Here is a 24,170-nt window from a genome sequence, read left to right on the forward strand (position 1 = left end):
ATAAATAAAAATTAAAAAAAAAAAAAAGAAGAAGAACTGAGGGTCTTGGCTGGCAGGTGTAAGAGATTAAGTCATAGAGGCCCTTGTAAGGTGCCAATAGGTAGGATTAGGGCTTTGAGCCTAAGTCAGTGATATCAACGATAGGAAGCTTCTGAAGATCTTCCAAGGAAGGGCAGGATGGGATGGGGCCTGCTTGTCTCCAGGACCATTCATTCTAGCAGGCATTAGCAATGCCATGTGTTGGGAAGGTACCTAGAATGACTACAGCAGGTTCCTGGTCCTCCTTCCTGGGGGTTGGCTGGACGGCCAGCCATGCAGAGCTGAGTGCAGCAGGATGTAGGTGAGCCCAAGGTGGATGAGTGTGAAAGAGGGAACTGAATGCTACAGCTCGGTGGTTTGTGGCTGTGAGAGATCCCTGCCCTGTGTGCAGTGCGCGTTTGTTGTGACTGGTCATTCGTTTGCTCACTGATTAACTGCAATCTGCTGGGTGGTCTTCTAAGATTAGGGATGTGGTGATAAGTATGGGACGTGGTGGTAAGAAAGTCTGTCTCTCAGGGCACCCCTCTGCTTGTTGTTCAGATGGAGGAGCTCTTGGGTTTGCGGGGGCCAGGACATCAGTGTAGAGGCAAAGAATGGCACAAGGCATGGGAGTAGCAGCATCTGTGTTTTACGTGCACCGGAATTCTTGTTGTAGGACTGTCTTCCCTGTGCATCTGGTTAGGAGGATGGTGACATTCAGGGTTCCCATCGACCACTAGCCTACCCATTTGGCAATTGGTCCGATGTTGAGAGAGAGAAAATTCTGTCTGTGCAGCCTTACCCAAAGTCTCTGAAGTCAAGAGCAATGCTGGAGCCCTTGGACTAAAGAAGATAGCTAGAGTACTTTTCTCTAGGAGCAGCATGCCCAGCTGGGGCCCAAGGCGATCTGCAGAGGAAATTCCAAGAGCAGTGCACATGGATGCCTTGCCCCACCTGGGGCAGTGAAGGGCTGTGGGGGTGCAGAGGCTCAGGCTTCTGTGGCCAGCAGAGCTGGCACAACATCCAGCTTCCCTGCAGAGAGAAGCAACAGAGGGCCACACTCGGGCCCTTAGTCTGGGACTTGGGTGCTCCTCGCTGAAAAGAAGGAAGGAGCCATAGGTTTAGGGGAAGACCATGGATTCCTTTTTAAAATTATGCCAAACCCAGGTGCCAGCAAGAGATCTTGGCCGAGACTCTCCAGGTGCACTTGGATAATAAGTCTTGAGCACAGGGTAGAGGTCTGAACTTGAGACAAAGATTTGGTGGCCACCGGTTGGGCGCAAACATCTGGGCGTTTGGAACTTGAACCCTCTTAAAACAGTCTTTTCTTTCCAGTCCTCCCTGGGCCTGAAAGCAGTTGTGGGATGCAGCAACTGTCCTTGCATCCCTCCCCTGGGCTGCCTTCCCCAGCGCCCTCCTCCAAGGGCAGAAGGTCTCATCTGACAAGACAGCTTCTGCTCACTCACCATCCTTTATCATTCCTAAGTAGAGGGGGGAAATGGCTGCGGCCTTCTTGTGAGAATTTCACTTCTCTCTGGGGCCCAGAAAACAACATACCTGTATGAGTTTCCTGTAGTCGCTATAACAAACGATTCTCTCAAAGTTCTGGAAGCCTGAAGACCAAAGTCCTCATCCTGGCCCAAATCAGAGTGTCAGCAGGGTCACGGGTGAGGTGCTCTGGGAGATTGTGCCTCACCTCTTCCAGCTTCTGGTGGCTGCTGGCGTTGCCTGGCTTGTGGCCACATCACTCCAGTCTCTGTCCCTGAAGTCACATTGCCTCTTCTTCTGTATGTGGTGAAATCTCTCTCCACCTCTCCTCTGAGGACACTTGTGAGTGCCTCAGAGCTTACTTGGATAATCTAGAATAATCTCCTCATCTCAAAGTTCTACCTTCATGAGGTTGCTGTTCTAGAAAGGAAGCCCAGACACTAAATGACTAATAAGTAGACTACTTAGTAAATCAGAACAAGGTAAATACTGTGGGGAAAGAAAGGGCATGACAACGTGGTAGGAGATCGAAGTGTTAAATAGGATGGTCAGAGGTCACCTTGTGGAGGAGGCAAAATTTGAACAAAGACTGGAGGGAGGTGAGGGAGTAAGCCCGATGAATCTCTGGAGGAAGAATATTCTGGGCAGAGGAAACAGCTTGAGTAAAGGCCCTAAGGCAGCAGGGAATTCAATTTGACTGTGTTGCAGTGAGCAGGGGGATTGTAGCAGGAGAGGAAGTGGGGTAGGGGGAGTATCCGTGATCACGGATGACCTCGTAGACCATTGCAAGGACTTCATACTTTACCGTGACTGAGATAGGAAGACATTGCCCTTGTGGGGAGCTGGATCTGTGGTAGGAGAATGAACACTACCTCAGCTTTACCATGAAGGACGGAGGAGGTGGTGGGGCAGACGGAGGTGCTTTTGTCGGTTTGGTGGGAGGCAGACCTCTGACCTCACTTTGCATGTGCTTGTTTAGCACCCACCGTGCCAGGCACACTCCTCGATGCTAGGGGATATGGTAGTGAACAAAACAGGTGGATCCCTAATCCCGTAGATCTTGTACTCTCCGTATTATCATAGACTGGTACACACGGGAGAGAATAAGCAAATAACAAGGTAATTTTATACAGTGCTATGAAAGAAAGAAGAAAATCAAGCTGAATGATAGTGGCAGGAGGAAGAGCCCCCTTAAGGCAGAGGAATCAAAGGAGACCTCTCTGAGAAGGTGGCCTATGAGTGGATCTGAATGAAAATGAAGATCCAGAGTGTTCTAGAAAATTCCAGACACAGAAAAGTGTGTTGTGTCCAAGAGTTTGGACAGAGGCCAGTGTAATGTAGGAGGGCGAGTAGGGAAAAGGCCTAAAATCTCATGAGACGTAGGTGACGGTTTGGCGTTGCTACCTGTGGTTTGGTTTTATCCAGAAAGCTCTGGGAAGGTCTAAAGCAGAGGAATGGTGTGATATTATTGGTAACTGAGTTGTATTGTTCTGGCCTTTCTAGAGAACAGATTGAGGGGCAGGAGTGGAAGCTGGTCGCCGACCATTGCCGTAGTCAAGAGGTGATGGTTTAGCCCTGGGTGGAAGCTGTGGAGAGGGAGATGAGTGGATAGATTTCTAGGATGTTCAGAGATTAACAGGATTTGCTGATCTACTGGATGAGAGGCAGCCAAGAGAAAGAGATGAGTCAAGACTGACTCTGAGGGAGACCGTCCAGTTGGCAAGATAGAGGTTTGTTTGTAAAATCGGCGTTCCCCTTTGTAGAGTATGCTGACCCTGGGTCAGTGGCGCTAGAATGGAAAACGGGGACTCTTGGGTTTTTCTTGGTCAGCTGCATTGGGCTGGCCTGGCCTTCCTCACCATCAAAGCCAAAACCGCCCCAGCTCCATGGTCTAGGCATCACCGGTGCTCTCCTCACTTCTCTGAGTTCCATTATGTTCCTGTTCTGCCAACGAACCTGAGACAGCAATGCCCGTGATTGAGTTCATCCGGCCACTTCTCTGCCTCCTCGCCGCTGAGCTGCTGGTAGGGAACACAACACAGCACACGCACTGGCCCCACGGGTCTCCCGTGGTCTCCTGCCTCTGCTGAGTGCTAGGCACTGCTCAGCACTCCGTGTCCCTGGCGGACCTATCACGGTGACTGCTCCACACCTTCATCATTCGTCAGTTACTGACGTCTCCACCTCACGCCCACAGTCCCCCAAATCCCCAGGCCCCGGTATTTCCCAGAGAAGAGATTCTGTCCCGTGAGCATTCACTCAGGAGCCATCTTCATATCCCTCTCACCCAATCTCCTGGGAGAAGATATCCTGCCTCTGTGTCCCTCCGCTCCTACTCTGCATCCTGTCCCCTTCCCTCCTGGGTCTCCCTGCCCCATCTCTTGTCCCCACTTCTGTTTGAATCCTTCCAGCCCAAATACAGACACGCTCGTTGTCTGCTCCTCGCCTTGACCCTGCAGCCACCAACTGCGTTCCGTCCTCTCTTCACCACCAAGTTTCTGTAGAAGTTGCGCTCTCCTGAGCACTTTTGTACTTCTCTCCCTCCTCGACCCCCTGCAGTCTGGCTCCATCCTCTCTCCATCTCTGACTTCTCTGACCTCTGCTTCTCAAAGAGGCCAGTGCCTTTCCTGTGTTTCCGAAGGCAGTGTGATCCGTGAAAATATGGGCGCAAGTAGTGCCAATCCATGGGTTGTTGTGAGGGTGTAATGTGGTCAGGTGCACAGAGCACGTGGGGCAGTGCCTAGAACGCAGGAAGGGCTCTACCTGTAAACTGCCGTCATTACCGCAGTGATGATCCTGGCCTTTATCAGATATTTCACGCTGTCTCTGTCTGCACTTGGCTGCTTTACCCATTATCCACAAAGGTAGGGACTCCGAGCTGTTTTCATGTTCCCAGTGACTAGCGCAGGGGCTGGGATAAGCTGGGGCTTATCACATGTTGGCGAGAGGGATGGTGGGCACCAAGGACACATGGGACCATGCCCTTGAACTCTGGCTTAGGTGTCCCCTGCAGGCAGTCTGGCCATCACCCATGCTCTCACAGGGGGAGGAGTGCTTGCCTCTCAGCAGCTTCTCAGCTCACAGCTCTCCCCTTCGTCTCCCCATGCCCTCTTCCCCTCAGGAGGAAGTCTGGGCCCCTCCCCTCCCTCCTTCATCCACACTAGGCACAGGCTGTCAGCACAGTCAGTGGGAGCCCTGTCAGCAGGAGCCCGGACACTGCCCCCTCGAGGGCCCCTGGCTCAGCCTTTCCTCTCCTCCTTCAGCATAGGCCTCCCTGCCTGTCATACATGTCATGCCTGTGGCTCCAGGCTGTCTGTGGCCACAGTCCCTAAACAGGCTGAGGGGCAGTAGCTGGCAGAATTTCAGTCTCAGGAAGGGTTTGCTGTGAAACAGCAGAGACCTCTCTGGAAGCCTGACCCTCTGGAACAGAGAGATCCAAGCGTCCGTGAGGATCCCCAAGAAGGCAGCCCCCAGACCTCTGCAGCGGAGCAGAAATCTGGCCTGGACTGGCCCAGCAGGATCTACACTGTGGGGTCTGCCCCCTGAGCTGCTCCTCTGCTTCTGGCCGTCAGGCATTTGCCGAACACCTGCCGCGTGCTCAGCCATGTGCTCGGCCATGTGCTCCGGGTACCCCACAGTCTGGCGGGGAACCAGGCGATGACACCAGCATGCAGTGAGTGCCGTGAGGACAGAGCACACAGAGAACCGTGGAGACCAGAAGAGCCTCCATCAGCCCTCTGTGGCTCAGGGAAGACTCTCATTTTTAGAAGATAGAGATGCTGGAGTCCAGTTGAAGAAGAGCCTGTGAATGAGAAAGGGAAGAGAATTGCAGGCAAAGGGAGTAGCGGGTATAAAATCAGGGAGGCATTAAAGAGTCTGGCAGGTGGTAGAAACTCTAAATAGTTGGGAATGGCTGGCGCTTTGGGAAAGGGAAAAGAACGTAGACGGGAGTCAGGTCACAGGGACTAAACAGCTTAAAGTGTTGCTCCTAGTTAGCAGCTGCTGCTGATAGAAACCAGTATCAAACTAATTCAAGCACGGAGAAAATGTCCTGGTTTATGTAACCTAAGTGCAGGAGCTGGACTATCTTCAGGCCCACCTGAATATAGGACCCAAGCAGTGTCTCTCTCCCAGTGTTTTGGCTCTGTGTCCCTCTCGGTTTGCCTCTTCTGTGGACTCTTTCCTCCATGTAGCCACGGAGATGGCTCCAGCAGCTCGAGGCCCAGGATCAGCCAATTTTTTCTTAAAGTCCAGTTTGTAGATATTTTGGTTTTGCAGGCCATAAACTATTGCCACAACTGCTTGACTCTGCTGTTAGAGCATGGAAGCAGCTGTAGACACTAGGTAACTGAATGAGCATGGCTGTGGTTTAATAAAACTTTATTTAGAGAAACAGGCAGCTGGTCTATGGGCTGCAGTTTGTACAAGCCCTGTTTGCTGGTTTTGGTTTTTTTTTAAACATTTTGAAGATTTTATCTATTTATATGAGAGCATGTGTGTGCACATGCCCTTGCGAGGGGAGGGGGGGCGCGCGCGCATGAGCACTCACATGAGTAGGAAGAAGGGGAGAAGGGAAAGCAGACTCCCCACTGAGTGGGAGCCCAATGTGGGGCTCCATCCCAGGACCCCGGGATCACAACCTAAGCCGAAGGCAGCCACTTAACTGACTGAGCCACCCAGGCTCCCCTGTGCACGCCCTCTTCTTGCCTTACATGGTCATGACAACTGACTATCTCAGAGAGAAAGAAAGACTCCTTTATCCCCCAGTGTCCACATATTTGACCGCAGAGAAGAATTTGATTCATGCCACTTGGATCAGGTGCCCTTTGTTGAGCTAATTACTGTGGTCGGGTTGTCTTTCAAGGCTAAGCTCATTTTGTTGTCATCTCCTTCACGAAGATTCTCCTGGTCCCCTAAATTGGTCTAAGACCTTTGTGCCCCTCCCTATTACAGAACACACAATGTGTACGTGTATTTTATGATCATCTGTTTACCAGTGTCCGCTGTTTCCTCCTGAAGGGAAGGACCAGGGCTAATTTTCCTTGAGGTCCCCCACCAGCCCTTGGCACAAGGAGCTGGCAGCAAGGAGGCAAGTAGCTGTTGGACGGGGCTGCTTTCTTCACTCTGCCTCGTCCCACGTGGGATACGGAGGTCGGAGCTTCGTGCTGATACTTGGAACAGGGCTTGCTGGTTGCTACCCGCTATTTGTCTCCTCTCCCTCTGCACCACTTCTCGCTGGGCGTATGTCCACCTGCCCTACATGTTTATCGTCCTTTGTCCCCCTGCTCTGCTGCTTTCTCAGGGGACCCACTCAGGTGGTCAGCAAGGGAAATATGCAGGCACGCATCAGTTTGACAAGGCATTTGGGAAATGCTCGTCTTGCCTTGAGGGATGTATACCACTTATGGGGAGGCTGCTGCGCAACAAGAACCCCAACAAAACCAGGAAAATTCTAGAAAACCCCTGTCCCTCTGCTTTGTCCAGCTCACCACTTCCCAGAACAAGGTCGAGGATGATGGGTCTGTGGGGTTTTGCTTTCACCCTTCTGGATGACAGTCTCACTTGTGGGGGGGCCAAGGCCTGTGGCTGAACCTAACAGACTGATGTGTTATGACCCCTGGTCCTCAGGACCCATTACTGGGCTCTGCCTTCCCTTTGACCCCTAGGTGCTTGAGCTGTTCACACTTATTATTGGGGTGAGTAGCTAGAAGGCTAACCAGGCCCAAGTGGAGAGCTGAAGGGATGTTTTGTCCTCCAGCAAACCCACATCTGGAGGCATTTTTTCCATTGTGTTGGTGGGAACCAGGAGGAAGACTGTACCCTGGGTCGGCTGGTGGCCACAGATAACCACTCCCTACCCCCGGATAAGACCTTGTCCCCTCTCCTGCTGGTCCCACGATACAGGCTGAAGTGCTGGGCCCTCAGTAGTGGTTTAGGTTGCTAGGGACATTCTCCTTCTACACAGCACCTCAGTCACACCACTGGGCAGGAAATGAGCTGAAAGGTATCTTCAGAGGGTCCTGGGTTGCCCTTCCTAGCTGGTCAGGGTCTGTGGACAGGGCAACCTGTGGGCCATTGGGTTACAGCCTTGCTGTGAGAGGTAGAGGGGTCACACACGCCCTTATCACGTGCCCTTCTGAGGTTTAGGATCTCAGGAGAAAAGAGGGACAGGTTCCAGTGCAACTTCCCTCTCCTCCTTCCCCACGGCCTTCTCACGCACTCACACACCCTACTGAAACCTGATCCTAGAGCTGCCTCGCATGCTGGAGCCCTGGGCTGGCAGGCTGGGGCCCGTCTGCTGGAGCCCGCCCCACCCTCCCCCACTACCCCCCCAGGCCAGGGCATGCAGGTCAGGCGTCCCACACTCCCGGCCAGTCCGACCAGTCGATCCGCACCTCGAAGGCCACCTCCGCTCCAGGCCGGGCCCCCAGACTGGCACACTGCTCCCCGGACAGAAGCCCCTGGTTCTTTTCCAGGTGTAGCATGAGGCTCTGCCCAGGCCACCTGCAGAACTAACACAAACACACACACAGACATCACCGCTACCATCACCCCACCCCATTTCCTGTTGTTTATGGCCCCCCGGCTCTGATTCCAAAGCCTCTGCGGGCCCTGAGCCACTTCACGGGGGCTAAGCGAAGTACAGTGGAAAGAAACACTAAAGGAAGAGGACGAGCCTACCTGGGGGCATCGGGGAAGGCGGTGCAGAGGAAACTGCATTTGAACTGAAAGAGTAAGAAGGGATTTTCCCAGCAGAGAGAGTCAGAAGTGGATCGGGGTTTAGAGTGTGAGCCTTTGGTGGGGAGCTACATTTCAGGCAACGACACTGCCCGTGTAAGCACGTGCTGGCTGGCATGTTCAGGGAGCTACAAATAGGGCATCATCGGTGGAATGTAACATTAGTCTCCAAAGGGTGAGTCCCAATGACATTAGACTGAGGGACACTAGTCGGCGTATCCGTTGCTGTTTCTAGAGGTTTTGCCACAAAGGGATAGAGAGCGAGATGGGTAACTGAAGGGGTACATGACCAGGAAAATTTGTTGAGTGGGTTTGTGTGTTTGTTTTCACATAAGAGAGACCTGGGCTTGATCTATGCTTGGGGGGATACAAACAGTAAAAGGAACCGTAGCATGCTGGAGAGATCCACTTGGGTGGGCCCGTGCGGTGTGTGGGGGGGATTTCTAAGGAAGGGAGAACCAGAATGAGTTTCTCTCTGAATGTCCTGGTTTGGTCCATGAAGTGTGAGAAGAGGTAATCTGCTTAGAGAAAGTTGAAAAGGACAGAGCGTTTGTGAAGCTTGGAGAAGGTTTGAAATAGCTACTCAGCAAAGTTGAGGGTCCAACTAAAGTTCAAACCCATGAATTTATAGTGACATCAGTTCATGTGAGTGTGCGTGTGTGTGTGTGAGAGAGAGAGAGAGAGTATGTGTGTTCTAGCAGCACTTAAAGTATAAAGAATACAAAAGTTGTAGGATTAGATTAATCTCTGAGTAGGTTTTACCCAATGGGTGGGACAGAAAGACGGTAGAACTAGGGGTACGGAGTCCTGGCAGGAAGGAAGTAAGAAATGGGTGGGATTCTAGCCAGAAAAGAGATGTAACCTGGGAATGATGAGAACTTTTCTAAGACTCAGAATCCAGAAATAATAAGGTTAAAAGGTTGGTAAGTTTGACTATGTTTTTTAAAAAAAAATCTATTGCCAAAAATTGGGCGGGGGGGGGGGGAGAAAACACCATATGCCAAGTAAATATTAAATAAATAAACTAGGAGAAATATTTGTAATTGTTTCTCAGAAGGTTTATATATTTAATATATGTAGAGCTTCAAAAAAAGAGAAGATTGTTAACTAGTGCTGTGGTGGTGATCAAAACGCATTATAGAAGCACATCTGATCAACACGCCAGACATCTTACATAGCAGCGTAACTTAGATGTCAGTTATACGTTCGAAAAGCTGGGAGAAAAGAAGAAAAAGACCTATAACCTGTAGAAAAATGGGCAGAAGATAGGAACAAAGGTAACAGAAAAAAGAAGTGCAAATGACCCTTTTAGGTATATACCAATGTGCAGTTTCACTTACAATAAAAGAAATACAAATAAAAACAACACAGATAGCGTCTCTCTCCCATCAGACTGGCAGAACTGAAATGTTTTACAGCATGTTCTCAAACATCGCTGGTGGGTCCTGTGATGGTGCAATCCCCATGGAGGGCCATTTGCAATATGGAGGAAAATTACTCAGATGCCTTTTTCCTTTGACCCAATCCATCCACTTCAAGGAATCCATTCCAAAGATATACTGCCAAAGAGAAAAGACATATACATGAAGTTGTTCATTGTAACTGCCTTGGTAGAGGGTACTTTACAAAAGACCGCAACAGCCCAGGGGACTGAGTAATACTGTCAAGTGTATGGTTCTGTATACTGCTGTGGAGTGATCACTGCAATATATTGTAGGTGGCAAACAAAACAAAACTCAGTAGGCAAAACCGTATATTTAAATATGCTATCTTTCTATTGAATGAAGAAGGGACTAACAATACACACTCTGCAACACACATAAGTATTATGTATTTGCTCACATCAAAAAAATAACGAAGGATAAAATAAAAATGAATTCATTATAGGAATGATACTAATCTGAATAAAATAAAAATAAAATGAATTTATTAATAATAAAGAAATACTATATGGGAATAGAAGCAGCAGGAGTCAGACACAGAGATAGCCGTTTGACTAGATGCCTTTAAATATATCTTGTTTTGTGAGTTTAGTTTTGGCATTGTGTAAAGTTTTATATCATCGTAAAACAAAATTAAATTAAGATGAAGTATAAGCAACCCGTAAAAAGCAAAAGCAAAATGAAACAAATGAACTATGTATCATTGATTAATTAAAGCCAGCAGAATTTTTTTCAAGTGGCAGAAGCAAAGTCATTTGTCTGTACTTCTCTAGTAGCATATAACCGAAGGCAGAAACAACTATAAAGAAACTTTAAATTGTTTTTAGCAATGATAGTGTTAGTAACTATTATATTTTCTACACGTACCTATATGTGTGTACAGTGTTAAGATAAAGCAAACAAGCAATTGTGTTAATACCACTATAAACAAGAATGTCTACTGAATTGAAAAGAGATATAAAATAAAGGAAGCTTACATAGATGACATTTATATATGTGAATTATATCTCAGTGAAGCTGTGACACAAGAGAAAGAAAGTAGAAATCTTGTCATCCTGAATTCAGATTGGGGACGCTAGTATAAATGCATGATGTATTTTTTCTTTAAAAAATTATCTCCTGCTTTGTCTTCCTGGAAAGGCGTGGGGAAAACGGCTAACCGTAGCAACGTGAGCACCCTAGCCATCGAGATGGTGGTCTCTGAATACTATTTCCAAGGAAAAGGAACCAGGACTCCAAGGGAGATGACCGACTCCAGGTAGAAGCAGGAAATGTACAAGATGAACCTGGGACATCTTTATGTACTGGACAGCAGGGGCGGTTTCTAAGATTCCTGGGCTGTGTCAAAAGGATTCAGGAGCCAAGATGAAAAGGCCAAAGGGAGAAGAAGAGAGAGGAGGAAACCTATGGATTTAAAAGAGACTAGAGACCAGCCCAATCGAATGTGTGGACCATGCTTTCATTCTGACCCAAATAACTATTAAAATAAGCAACAACAGCAAACATTCATGAGATAATAGGAGAAATCTGAAACTATTTATTGCTCTTAAGAAGTTATAGTTAGTGTTTCAGATTGATAATGGCTTTGAGAGGAGTTGTTTAGGTGTAGTTATGGTTTTTAAGGTGGCGTTACCTTTTAGAAATTAATGCTGAAGTATTTTATGGATAAAATGGCATGATTTCTGTGAGTTTCCAAAATAATATAGAAAGAGAATGGAAGGCGTCTAAGAGAAACAAAACTGACCGCGGATGATCATTGCTGGGATCAGGGTAACAAGTCCATGAAGGTTCACTGTTTTGTTTTTCAACTTTTTTTTTTTTAAAGATTTTATTTATTTATTTGACAGAGAGAGATCACAAGCAGGCAGAGAGTCAGGCAGAGAGAGAGGACGAAGCAGGCTCCCCGCTGAGCAGAGAGCCTGATGCAGGCTCGATCCCAGGACCCTGAGATCATAACCTGAGCCGAAGGCAGAGGCTTTAACCCACTAAGCCACCCAGGCACCCCTTGTTTTTCAACTTTTATGCATATTTGAAATCTCCCATAATAAAGAGTTTTAAAAATATATCCACAGGAAAAAAGAGCACCCTTTGCACAAAGGTGCACCCAGCTAGCAGAAAGAAATGTTTGAGGAGGTTGGCTCCGTCTGTCAAGGAATAAAGGGGGGCTACAAAATGCACAGCTAAAACACAAAGACCTCATAAAAGAACAGGGAGGAACAGATAATAAAAATAAGAAGTAGGGGCGCCTGGGTGGCTCTGCCTTCGGCTCAGGTCATGATCCCAGCGTCCTGGGATGGAGCCCCGCGTCGGGCTCTCTGCTCAGCAGGGAGCCTGCTTCTCCCCTCTCTCTCTCTGCCTGCTTCTCTGCCTACTTGTGATCTCTGTCTGTCAAATAAATAAAAATAAAATCTTTAAAAAAAAAAGAAGTAAATGGGTTCTACACTAGCGGCAAAGATTTTTAAGAAACGCTTATCAGACCCATGTCATGCTTTTTGCCAGGATCTCTCCCGTGAATTATTTTTGTTGATTACTTATAGCCTTCGTCAGTGCTAGCTGCTTTAACAGACTACCATAAGCCGGGTGGCTTCTCGACAACAGAATTGTGTTTCTCACCATTCCGGAGGCTGAAGTCTGAGATCACAGTGCTAGCAGGTTCGGGTTTTGGTGAGAGCCATGCTCAGGTTCCGATGGCTGGCTTCTCCTTGTATCCACAGATGGTGGAAAGAGAGCTAGTTAGTTCCCTGGCCTCTTCTTAGAAGGGTACCAATCCCACTCATGAAGGCTCTTCCCTCAGGTCCGATTACCTCCCAAAGGCCCCCCACCTCCGAGCACCATCACCCTGGGGATGAAATTTCAACATAAGAATTTGAGGGAACACAGACCTTCAGGCTGTAACAGTAATACTGGAACCGATGCTTTCTTGGGTCATATTTTCACTTGTGTATCTGTGTACGTTTGACTGTTGGAGTCGACTTGGGTCAGGTTACCAGCAGCTTATTGTTTTTGTGGTTTGATCCAGTCTGTGTATTGGGAGAAAGTTTCGTCCATTTGCAGGGCGAAGTTTTCATTATTATAAAGTGAAAAAGGAGTCTACAGAGTTCGGTACAGACATATACTGAAAGGTCAGTTGCCTTTGTATTTTAGGATTATGGGTATTTTTGATTTATTCGTGTTTGCCTGTGCACCCATCAGTATTTTTTTTCCCCAAAACTGACACTCATTACAAGCTACACCAAAACTAAGGTTTTTTAAAAAGTAAAAATTAACATAATGAACTTTCTAATCAGCAGAATAAGATAGGGAAAAGGAGAAAAAGATGTTGAGAACGTTTGGCAAGATCTCAAGAGATTTTATTAGCATATGACTTCCAGTACATATCGGGAAGCACATAAAATCCTGTCAAAGCCCGACTGAGAAACTTTGCAGACATTTTATAAGCTCAGTCCTGACACAAGAGGAGAGGTTCTTGGTGCGGACTTATCCGGGGATCTTGTTCCCTTTGCTGTTCCACATAGGCTGTGGCCAAGACCTTCAGTGCCTCTGGGAGAACATCAGATGTATTAATGTACTTCGATTCGATCTACCAGGTATGAGAAACATGCCTGACCCCTGTGCGCAGAAGGGAAGCCGCTCTGCAGGGAATGGCCTTTCTGTGCCATCAAGGGTTGATGACTTCTTCCCAGCCAGGAGTAATGAGGGGGTGGAGTGGGCAGGATGGCGAGTTTTCTGCCTCTCTCAAGTTCACTTCAAAATCTCTGGTAATATTAGGCCTCCAGGTGGTCACTGGTATTATTCCTCCTGGGTAGGGTGATCATGATGGCCAGGGAGGATGATCGTGAGAAAGGTTTGCTTGAGTTGGAGGACGTTCAGCGGCTAAGTTCTCCCTCCTGGGCTTGGAGGGCCTCTCTTCTGGTCTTCAGGTTTTCTGGGGCTGATTCAGGTTGAGTTGGAAACACGGGGATGGAGCCAAGGCCTAGGCCTCCACCCTCTCATTCTTGGCCAGCAAGGCCCCAAGCAGTCCCCACACACAGGGGATGACTGGGAACTGGCTGTCTTCTGAGCCGCCGGGTGCCCCAAGAAAGGTCCCAGAACTGGGTGCTAGGTTCCCTGCATCCCTCAAGAGCCTGGTTTCTCCCTTTGCTCTCCCCTCACTGCCATCTCCATCCCTACTGACTTTGTCCTCGCCTCCCAAAGCCTGAATGCTGGCGAGTAAAACTTTCTTTTCCCTTCTCAACTGAACATCATCTGGCCCTTCCTTCTCTCCCCCTTCCCCTACCATCTTTCCTTCAGGCCAAAATTACTCCCTCCCCTTGTGCCCATGCCCCTCCCCTACCTCCTGAGGCACTTTGGGTTCCTTCCACCTGTGGGAGGCCTCCCCCAGCCTGCCTCCCAGCCACAGGATGCTGCAGTTTTTCTCTTCTCTCCCAAATGTCAGGCCTCCTGTGGCTTTTCTCCCCCTCACCCCAAATTCTCCTTCCTCCTCACCCTGGGTGGTCCACCTCCCAGAATCCTCTGCAAATTTCAGGCTCCGTGCACTGTCTGTCTTTGGGTCTCTTTCCACTCACCTGGTCAGCGAGTCACCTCCATGTTTCCAGACTGCAGGGACTGTGTGGAAGCATGCCTGGGGCGCTTGCCAGAGAGCTTGCGGTGCGGCATCTCCATGCGGGCCGAGTAGTCCTGCCTCTCCACCCCTGCAGCTGGCTGCGTAGGGCCTGGTCAGACATGCCCCTTCAAACTCAGACTCCACTGGACAGGCTGCGTCAGATGCTGCACAGCAGCTCCCCACTGACTGGGGGCAGGGAGGCCGTGCTGGAGCGAGAAGGTGCTTCGGGCAGATCCACTGCCCAGACAGACGTGCCAAAGAACCAGCCAGCACTCCCGCTTTTGGCCTTTGGGGATCCTCAGCAGCCCTGTTGTATTCCAGGTTCTCCAAGCCAGCACCCATGTTCCTGGACGACTCTTTCCGCAAGTGGGCTAGGATTCGGGAATTTGTGCCGCCTTTTGGGATCAAAGGTCAAGGTACGTTGGGAGCCCTGGCCCACTCTATATTAACGTGCGATCCCTCAGCCTGCCTCCCCGCACTCGACACAGGGCTGTACCCTCAGAAGTCCCCATGCTAGGGATCCACCTCTCCTTCCCGCTTCCCCTTCCTCTCTGTCTTCCAACTTCAATGGACAGCAGTTCACTCAGAGCCCACCACTTGGCCAGGGCCAGGCAGACAGCAGTGGGGTAGACAATCTAGTCCTGCTCTTAAAATAGCTCCAGTCTAGTAGAGACACAGATACTTAGAGGTTAGGATGGTAAAGGCTCTGACAAGGAAAGCACAGTGAGATCACAGGACGGGATGCCAGGGACATCCATGCCAGAGGATCTGATAACGAGGGGGAGATCCTGAGAAGACGGAGGGCATCCCCCACAAAGACCCCAGCCACCTCCATCATCCCCTCCTTATTACCGTGGTCTCCCCTCCACTCCTTTCATCCCCTGTCCAAGGCTCATCTGTCCCCTCTGCCCTCAGAACTGTCCCCTTCCATTGCCTGAGGGACCTTACCCATGTAGCTCCCTCCTGACTTAAGACTTTCCCACCCCTGACAGTTGAACAGTTCTGTTGCCCTGTCAAGTGCCGCACTGTTCTGTGGCATGGCAGAGTTTGGGCTTAGGGTCAGACATTGAAGGATCAGATCTCAGTGCTACTTTTTTACCAGCTATGACCTTCGACAGGTTGCTTAACTTGTCTGTGCTTTAGTTTCTTCATCAGTTAGATGGAGAAAATAAGACCCTTATATTAGGTTGTGGTCAGAATTCAATAAAATCACGATTGAAGGCGTGAGTCATATCATTTGGCCAGGGGACTAAAGAATAACAGAATCCTCCCCTCAGTCAGTCCATCCCCCCCTGAAAAGAAAATAGGGACCGGCAAAAGAACTCTCTAGAATGGGAGTTTTGGCCGCAGATCCCCAGGGACAAATCTAATGGGTAGGATTGAACTGTGTGAAGAACTCCTTTTTACTTGGTATGGGTAGCTAAGCAGCCTCCTCTTCTCCTAAATTCTTGCTCAAGCTCCAATCCTGCTAAGCTAGGAAGGCCTGGAAAGGCTGGTACGCAGCCTGTTGGCCAGCAAGAAGAGAGCCCCTGCTCATTTATACCCTTTCTGCTAAAGTCCCCTCCTAGGAGACAGAAGCCCAAGCCATAGCCTTGACTTTGGCCAACGAGTAGCAATATACTTTTCCTTCGAGGTGAAATGGAGGGTTCTCTGGCCTTCCCTGAAGTCCTCCAGAAGGTAGACCTGAAGGCACTGAGTCTAGAACTCTCCTTAAAGGTCTGTTCCTTACTCATTCTCCTTCAGCTCCGGGGAAGACTCACTGTGCCTGCTGCCTCCTCTTTCTCACCATTTAGTCCTGAGCACTCCCTTCCTCTCCTCCCTGCCAGTGACACTGCTCAGTGCCCCCTGTGAAATCCAGAGGGCCCGTTTCAGTCCCTAACTTGACCTCTTGGCTGCATCTGACAGTGTTGTCCACCCCGTCTCTTAAGAAAATGATGGGGTTGTTATTTTTAAGTTGGGACACATTCTTGTTTTACATGGAATACTCAGGCATATAAAAAAGAATGAAGACTAGTACAGTGAGCACCCCTGCACTGTGCACCCAGCTTAAGGAATAAAACATGAGATACAATTAAAGCTCTGTGTAGCCCTTCCTGTTCCATTCCCCTCCTTCTCCAGGAGACCATTAGTCTGGTTTTGGTGTTACTGTTGCAATGCCTGTGTATCTATTTCTGCAACATATTTATATATCCATTGAAAATATGGTATTGTTTTTGCATGTTTTTACATTTTACAGATAATAGTGTGTGTGTGTGTGTGTGTGTGTGTGTGTGTGTGTGTGTGTTTCAAATTAATTTTTTTGCTTCTGCTTTTCAGGTTTATCTGTATGAGTACACATAGCCCAAGGTCACTTCTTTATTTGTTTTTATCTCTGTGTAGTATTCCGTGTACCACATTTAATCTGTCTTCCTTTGGCGAACATTTAGTTGGCCTCCAACATTTGGCTATTACAAACAGGTCTGCAGTGAACCTTGTACGAGCCTGAAACAAATGTGAGGGTTCAGATGCTGTCTTCCTAGGAAGAGAGTTGAGCGATTTTAGTCTGTGCAAATCTACATCTTTGCTTCATGTTCTTAAGATGCTCTCCGCTATGGCTGCACTGATTTCCTTACTGTATCTCCAGATCTCCATGTACATTATCTTTTCATCTTCCTCACGACTCTGCAGCGTTGGAATTGCCATCTTCATTTGAAAGATGGGGAACTAAAGCGTGAAGAAAGGAAGTGACTTATCGGCACACAGCCAGGCTTTGGCTCCAAAGCCAATATCGTTATGTTATGTTATAATGTTCTCATTATGGCAGAGTTTGAAAGGAGAGCAGTTCCCATCACCAAAGCCAGAGAGAGGCCAGGAAGAATGAGGTCTGAGGGGTGCTCACGGGATCTGAGGACACAGGTCCTGGGCCCTTGCTGACGGCCTCCTGAGTGGAGTGCCGGTGGACAGATGCCAGACCTCAGGGGTTGGAGATGGAAGGAGGCAGACACAGATTGGCATGACCAAGACTGGAGATCGGCAGTGTTGGCAGGGGAAGCAAGGGGAAGACAGGATCAGAGAGTGAGACAAGGGGGTCTGAGTTGGGAGCTGGGAGAGCCCACTCGAGTTCTTTGTTGGTGGCCTCCAGGCACAGCGTGGTCTCTGTCTTGGGACAGGTCCTGGGCCTGGGGATCCAGATCTTGGGGCTTGACTGCAGAGCCTCTGAAAGCCAGAGGAGACCTCCCAGGAGGGGCTTTGGTGCCCTGGGAGAGACTGGCTCCAGGCAGAGCCGAGTGTGCCTGCCTGTTCCCCTGCCTCTGTCCCCTTCCTCGGGGAGAAAGCTAAGCCAGTGGCCTGCCCCTGCCCTGTGCCCAGAGCTCCCTTTCCCACCCTCACATCCGCCTCCACCCGGTGCAGGAGCGTGCGCCTCCCACAGGAGCATCGTCCGCTGATGCTGCACGGGTATGCCAGGGACCCTCTGATGGTAACCCCCTCCTCTGTCCACAGACAATCTGATCAAAGCCATCTTGTCCGTCACCAAAGAGTACCGCCTGACCCCTGCCTTGGACAGGTGAGCCACTTGCTATCCAGCCCCCTGCCCCTTGGCTGCCTGGCATGCGCAGAGACATCGAGGCCCCTCTAGCCCTGGCTGGACGTGAGCAGATGCTCCAGCATGTCCACAGACGCACATAGAGCGCACACGCGGGGGTGGTGAGCACATAAGATAAGGGGGGCCATCCAGCTGGCCTGCACCCCCTGGGCTGTGAGCGCTTGGCGATCTGTTTCAGTCCTCAGCTGGCAGAGATCTGAGGGTAAGGATGGAAGACACCGGGCTGAGATCAGCCGAGCACTGGGACTGAGGAACGGGGTGGTCGAGGCAGGTGAGGGGCCCAGGGCTTAAATGCAGGAGGCAGTGACTGCTCTGAAGCCAATGGAGCCTGGAGCAGGGAGGCCCCAGGCAGGAGGAGCAAGATGCTTAGGGCTTTCTGGTGACCAATGGAGCATGGGGGCTTCTGAGCTGAATATAAGCCCAGCCTTGGGTCCTGGAGCCTCCAGGCCTGTCCTCTCTGCTTGCTTCTCTGGCACAGCCTTCAAACTCAGCCCACTTTGCCATTCTCTCGAACTCCACTAACCCTCGGGGAACCTTTAGCCCAGAACGCCCTCCTACCAGAGGCTCCTTCCTCACCACACTGAGCTAGTGCCCTTGCCCCTCGCATAGCCATGCTCTCCTAGAGAGTATCTGGGACTAGGGATGTTCGAGTCCCAAGTGGCCCAGCTGCTCACAGTATGGCTTTGGCCTCAGAATGCTGCCGGAAGCCCATCGCCCACCTGGCCAAAGGTGTGAGGTCAGGGGCCAGAGGGGTGGGAAGAAGGAGCCCTGGAGGACAGCTCTCCAGAGGTCTCTGCCTCTGTCCCCTCAGCCTCAGCTGCCGCCGCTGCATCATCGTGGGCAACGGCGGTGTCCTTGCCAACAAGTCTCTGGGCTCCCGAATCGATGACTATGACATTGTGGTCAGGTGAGCTTCCCAAAGCAGTGCCTCAGGCACCTGCGTGTCCTGGCCCCAACCCTCATCCCCAAGTCCACTGAGAACCGTCCGTCCGTCTGGCCAGTTGGGCTGGAGGTCAGCAGAAGCCTAGAGAAGAACCCTGGTGTGGAGGGCTCTGGAAAGCTAGGTGGCTGCAGATGACCTGGGGAACTCTGGGGTCCTAGTGCCTCCCCGAACACAAGCCCGCAGGCTACACGCAGTGAGCCCAAGGCAGGCTCTGACTGGGCCTGCTCTCTGTAGACTGAACTCCGCACCAGTGAAAGGCTTTGAGAAGGACGTGGGCAGCAAAACCACTCTGCGCATCACCTACCCCGAGGGCGCCATGCAGCGGCCCGAGCAGTACGAACGGGACTCTCTATTTGTCCTCGCTGGCTTCAAGTGGCAGGACTTCAAGTGGTTGAAGTACATCGTCTACAAGGAGAGAGTGGTGAGCTCCCCGTGCACCAGCTCCTTCCCCTCTCGCCCTGGCCTTTCCTGGCTTCCAGGTCAGCCCCTTCCCCCTCTCCCCTGCCAAACCCAGCAAAAAACAAGTAGGAACCTTTCAAAAGAAGCATTAATGACCCAAAGGTGAAAGACACCCAAACTCAACCAAGGGACAGAGAGGCCAGGGGATGCCGAGGGGCACTGGTCTGGGCTCCTGGAGCTGCTCTGCCTGATACCTGCCACCCACCCAGATGCCCAGACTGCGTGTTCTTTTTCAGCCTTCTCAAGCCAGACCCTGAGCCCCTCCCTAGTAGCCCCTGCAGGCCTTTCCCTGGCCTTAGGGCCCCCTGGAAGGAAAGCTTTTCTTTGGCTAGCCACAGCATCACTCCTAACCTTCACACTCCCCTGCCCTGACCCTGTAGTGGCCTCTCCAAGCCCCTTACCCTCTGCAAGCCCTCTCTGACTCCCATGTGGATCCACCCTCCTTCCCAGCCAGGGGAGGAAAATCTAGACCCTGGGGCCATTCTGCAGGGATCGTAGACCCCTCAGTGCGCCTGCGGAGGCCAGTTTCCAAGCCCATAAGTCCTGGCCTCCTCCCACTTTGTACTTTTACTCCTGACCTACAGCTGGCTCCCCAACTGCCACTGAGTCTGGTTGCAGTCCGGCAATGATCAGCTTCTGTCCTCGTTGTTCTAGGCGAGCAAGGGCCTGGGCCCATCCATTGCTCTAGGGAGATTGTGTGGCCAAGTAGGTTGACTGCTCCTTGGTGGACCACCCACCAAGTCCCCCTCCGGAGTTCTCTTTTTCTCAGCTCTGGGCTCACGGGGATACCTGCCAACGTGTCTGAGCCCATTCCCCCTCTCCCCTCAACCAGCTGTCACCAGCCACCCCAGGGGATGGGTATTGCAGAGTTCAGGCCATTTGTCTTCCAATACCCGAGACTCTTACCAGAGGAGAGTGATGACAGATGGCCTCCGCCTACAGTAAGAAGCTCGTTGTTCTTTCTGGAGGTTTAGAGGCAAGTTTGGGGATGGGAACAACGTAACCTGCCTATGGAGGTCTCAATGCAATTTGGTTTAACTCCACAGCCCTTTCCCAAGCAATGCCAAGTGCAGGCAGTGTCAAGTAGGTAGCAAGCGAGAGAGAAGACAGAAGTCAGGTCCAGAAATTCAGGTAGGTGGGACAGTGGGGAAGGGGAACCGCCCCCCCCCCACCAGAGCCAAGCCGAACGAGGCAGCCAGGCTCCACTGAGTCCAACTTGGCTTCCCAAAGGGGAGGAAGGGAGTTGGCTTCAGCCCGCTCCAACTGCTGGAAGGCCCACTGCCCATGCAAACCAGGGAGAGAATGGGGGCTGAGGGAGCGCCCCTCTGTTTTTAGAACCGTGGCCTGAAAACTAGTGTCCTCAGGGCCTGTTCTTCTCTCTGCCTTGAAGGCAACAGAAGGGGAATCGCAGGTAGGTGCTTCTCCGGGGAAATGGGAAGGAATCGCGTTTGCCTTGGTGAAGTCCAGAGAACCTGAGGGCTGCTTTCTCACCCTGGCCTCTTGCCCACCTGCCCACCCCCTCCTGGCACACCCTCTCCCCTGCGCATAGACACCTGTCAGAGGCGCTCCTAAAGGGCAGGGCCCTCGTCCCATTGGCTTTTCTAAAACCCCTCAATGCCAAGTCGTCATAAATGAGTGGAGTTGGCTCAAACACTAGACCGTGCTTCCTGTCGAGCAGACCGGGACCGAACAGGCAGGCCGGTGGGGTGGATGTTCTCACATGTTCCCCGAGAACACCAAGGTCAGTTCGTTCAAAGCCCTTATACCTCATCCTAGGAAGTAAGGAAAGAAGGCAGAAAAGGAAAGTCAGCTAATGTCGGGAGACTCGCTGTGCTCCGGCGGCTCAGGGAGTAGACAGGAGGGCCTCACTATTCCCAGGAAGACCCTGAGGCACTCCCCGCTGGCTGCAGGCTGACCAAAGGCACTGGAACAGTTGGGATAAGGAATTAGGAGCTGTGCTCAGGCACACGCTCACCCATGTGGATGTCCGTCTCCTGGCCTACCCATGCCCGCGGATGTAGGACCAGCCTTGTGTTAGTGAGAACTCATTCCCAGGGTTGATAGGGGTGAGAGAGGGGACCGGGAGGAGTCCTTTGCAATTCCACAAGCCTTCCCAGGCTCCCAAGTCAAGGATAACTTGGGCCTTCAGAGTGAGCTGCCAGAGGAGAGCCAGCGGTGCCCATGGCCTCCCCAACCCTAGCCCTTCTTGGCGACACGGGAATCCCCTCCTGTAGAACCCTTCCCTACCCCAAGCCCAGGGCTGATGCCTTCACATCCCCTGATCTCCTTCACTTCTCCGGCATCTGAGACCCAGGCAGATGTGGGGGAGGCTGCTTCTTCAGGCCCTTCCTCTCTGGTGCCAATCATAGGCTTGTCCGGCTACAGCGAGGTTTCCAACCTTGCAGCGTTGGGCTGCTGGGGAGCTCTCTACACCTGCCTGGAGCCTCACCTGTAGAATTCTGGCAGGAAGGAGGCAGTTCTGTGTTTGGGAGCCGAGGCCTGGCTGGACGGGGCTGGAGCAGGTATTAGGCCTGGTTCTTGGCTGCTGCCTTCCACTTGTACGTGAACAGCTACTCACTGGGTATCACTTTCTGGTACCCAGGAGCCCTAATGGGATCTGGAAAGAGGAAAGATGGGAAAGGAAGATGGGGCAACCCAAAAGACAGCCTGTGCTAAGGCCAGCAAGCCATACTTTCTTCATCCTTATGGGGGCTCTTCTTGTCACCATTTGCGGCCATTTGGTTCCCTGCCTCACTGGACAGCTGCACAGATGACTCCAAAGTTACCCAGACGCTCTTTGTCTCCCGGGCCCCTGGAGTCCTGAGCTAGGTGGCAAGCTTGGAGGAGTTCTCAGCCGGCCATGTGTGAGCACCAGGGGACTGTTGAGTAGGGACTGAGGTCAAAGGGAGGGAGGAGGAACTGGGGTATGGAGGTAGAGGTGTGTAGAAGTCTGTGGTGGGACAGGGCAGCCCCCTGCTCTCATGAAATCCTCGGAGACACATCTCACTCCATCTCTCCATGCGCTCACTCAGCTTGCCGGTTGTCACTAAGGTATTGCGCATTCCTGACCCAAAGTCTCTGACAGTCTAGTGGGGGTGACAGTCCTGAAACCAGAGTTATGACGCAGCCACCTCTAATGGTAGGTCCTATAGCTGAGCGTTCTCTTCCTGATGTTTGCTGAAGGCTGGAGACGCTCCCTCCATTGTCCCTGGGGCCTGGAGAGACAGGACACATGAGAGGCAGAGCTTCCCACACAGCCACTCAGGCCCCATTCCGCCTGCCTCCACCAGCCTCCCCTCCCCATACCCCAGGATGCCTGGTAACCCAGAAGGAAGCTGCCCTCTTAGTCCCCTTGGCTGCCTCCTCCTCCTCCTCCCACCTCGCCCTCAACTGGGAGGCTGGCCTCATTGCTGCTGGTTCTCTGACTGGTTATTAGTTCCTCCAGGCCCTGAGACCTGGCCTGAGCTGGGGTGGGTGTGGTTCCAGCCCAGCAGGGGGACAGGAGACGACGGGCTGGGGTTGGCCCCTGGACAGCCTCACACAGGCCTGACCTCCCAGTGGTAGCTCAGGCCTTGGGGAAGGAGGGAGCGGCCTGAGGCCAGCCGGAGCCCCTGCATTCATGGCACGAGCCAACCGGGCCCCAGAATTTAGGAAGACAACATAGTTTAAGAAGGGACCACAGATCAGGCCTTGGAGTCATACAGAGTTGGTTTAAATTTAGACTCTGTCACTTGTTGGCTGGGTTAGCTTAGGCAAATTACCCAGCCCCTTAGATTTAGTCTCGTCCCCTAAACAGAAGTAATACTACCCGTTGTTCAGGATTGTTTCAGAAGATAAACCAGGAGAAATACAGAAGCACCTGGCATGGTGCTTGACACTTAGTACGTGCTGTCTGTGACAATGATTAATGCTATTTATTAGTATTAGTATTAGTATTAGTGCTGTTAGAACAGTCCGGTGGCACTAGGGAATGAAGGATTGTCTGTAGGGTCTGACCTAGGAGGTGACCTCAAGCAGGGGTCAGAGGCCAGGCCTAGAGGAGTGGGCTCTTCTGGGAGAGACAGCAGGCTGGGCTAATAGTCCAGGAAGTCACCAGGGCGAACAGGAACACCAAGCTCCTGTATATGAGGCCTTATTGGACCAGGCCCAAGGTGGGGCCTGAGTGTCCATCTGTACCTAAACCTCTTGCTCTGTTCCAGGCCAGGGAGGGACGCAGAGCCTTAGCAGCTCAGGATGCATATCACCTCACCACAGGGGAGATTCGGTGCAGGGTACCTGGCAAGGGCGCTGAGGCCGGCACACACTGTGCCCTCTTCCTGTGTGATGAGGCTTCTTCTGAGTCAGCATCTGGGTGTCTCACCCCACCCCCACCAACTGCTCCCCAGGCCTCGGAGACAAGCTCTCCTGGGACACCGTTTCCTTTGCAGCACTTCTAGTGGACACGGCTCATTCCTCTTCTCCCCTGGGAGGGCCAGGAGGCCTCTATGCTCACCCCCACGGCCGCATCCTAACCGTTGCTCCTCCTCAGATAAAAAGTGCTCAGGGATTGGGGTTCATGCCACCCCTGCCCCCTGCTCCTTTCGCCGCTGTCATCTACGACCTCGTGGTTACTGTGCCTCATAATCAGTATTCTCTCTGCTGTCTCCTCTTCCCCCTCTTCCTGCCTATCTCCCTCCTCCTCGTCCCCCTCCTCCTCTTCCTCTGTTTCTTCCTCCTCCTTCCAGCATCCTCATCGCAGCTGGCATGTACGAACCTCTTCATTTTGCCAGCCTTCTTGGAATTCCTTCGTTCTTGGAATTCTCACAATGACCCTCTTAGATCAGTTCTGTCACAATCCCCATTTGGGGGATTGGCAAACTGAGGCACAGGGAGAATGAGTTGCTTGCTCAAGCTCAC

At 51.4% G+C, this 24,170-nt stretch overlaps 1 protein-coding gene across 5 annotated transcripts in view; it reads left to right on the forward strand.

The window, feature by feature from the left end:
- ST3GAL3 (ST3 beta-galactoside alpha-2,3-sialyltransferase 3) overlaps positions 1 to 24,170 on the forward strand; it is a 188,120-nt gene that overhangs the window by 146,713 nt on the left and 17,237 nt on the right. For 3 of the 5 annotated variants that reach the window (XM_032877539.1, XM_032877541.1, XM_032877540.1), the window contains 4 exons: positions 14,611 to 14,705; positions 17,770 to 17,833; positions 18,684 to 18,779; positions 19,050 to 19,236. In XM_032877539.1, coding sequence (XP_032733430.1) covers positions 14,611 to 14,705; positions 17,770 to 17,833; positions 18,684 to 18,779; positions 19,050 to 19,236 — 442 coding nt within the window. Of the gene's footprint in view, positions 1 to 14,610; positions 14,706 to 17,769; positions 17,834 to 18,683; positions 18,780 to 19,049; positions 19,237 to 20,320; positions 20,406 to 24,170 lie in introns of all 5 variants that reach the window. The other 2 variants (XM_032877544.1, XM_032877542.1) reach the window with 2 other exon arrangements.

The sequence above is a fragment of the Lontra canadensis genome, unplaced genomic scaffold, assembly GCF_010015895.1.
Source record: "Lontra canadensis isolate GAN:19392208 unplaced genomic scaffold, GSC_riverotter_1.0 scaffold60, whole genome shotgun sequence".
In the NCBI taxonomy this organism is placed as follows: Eukaryota; Metazoa; Chordata; class Mammalia; order Carnivora; family Mustelidae; genus Lontra; species Lontra canadensis.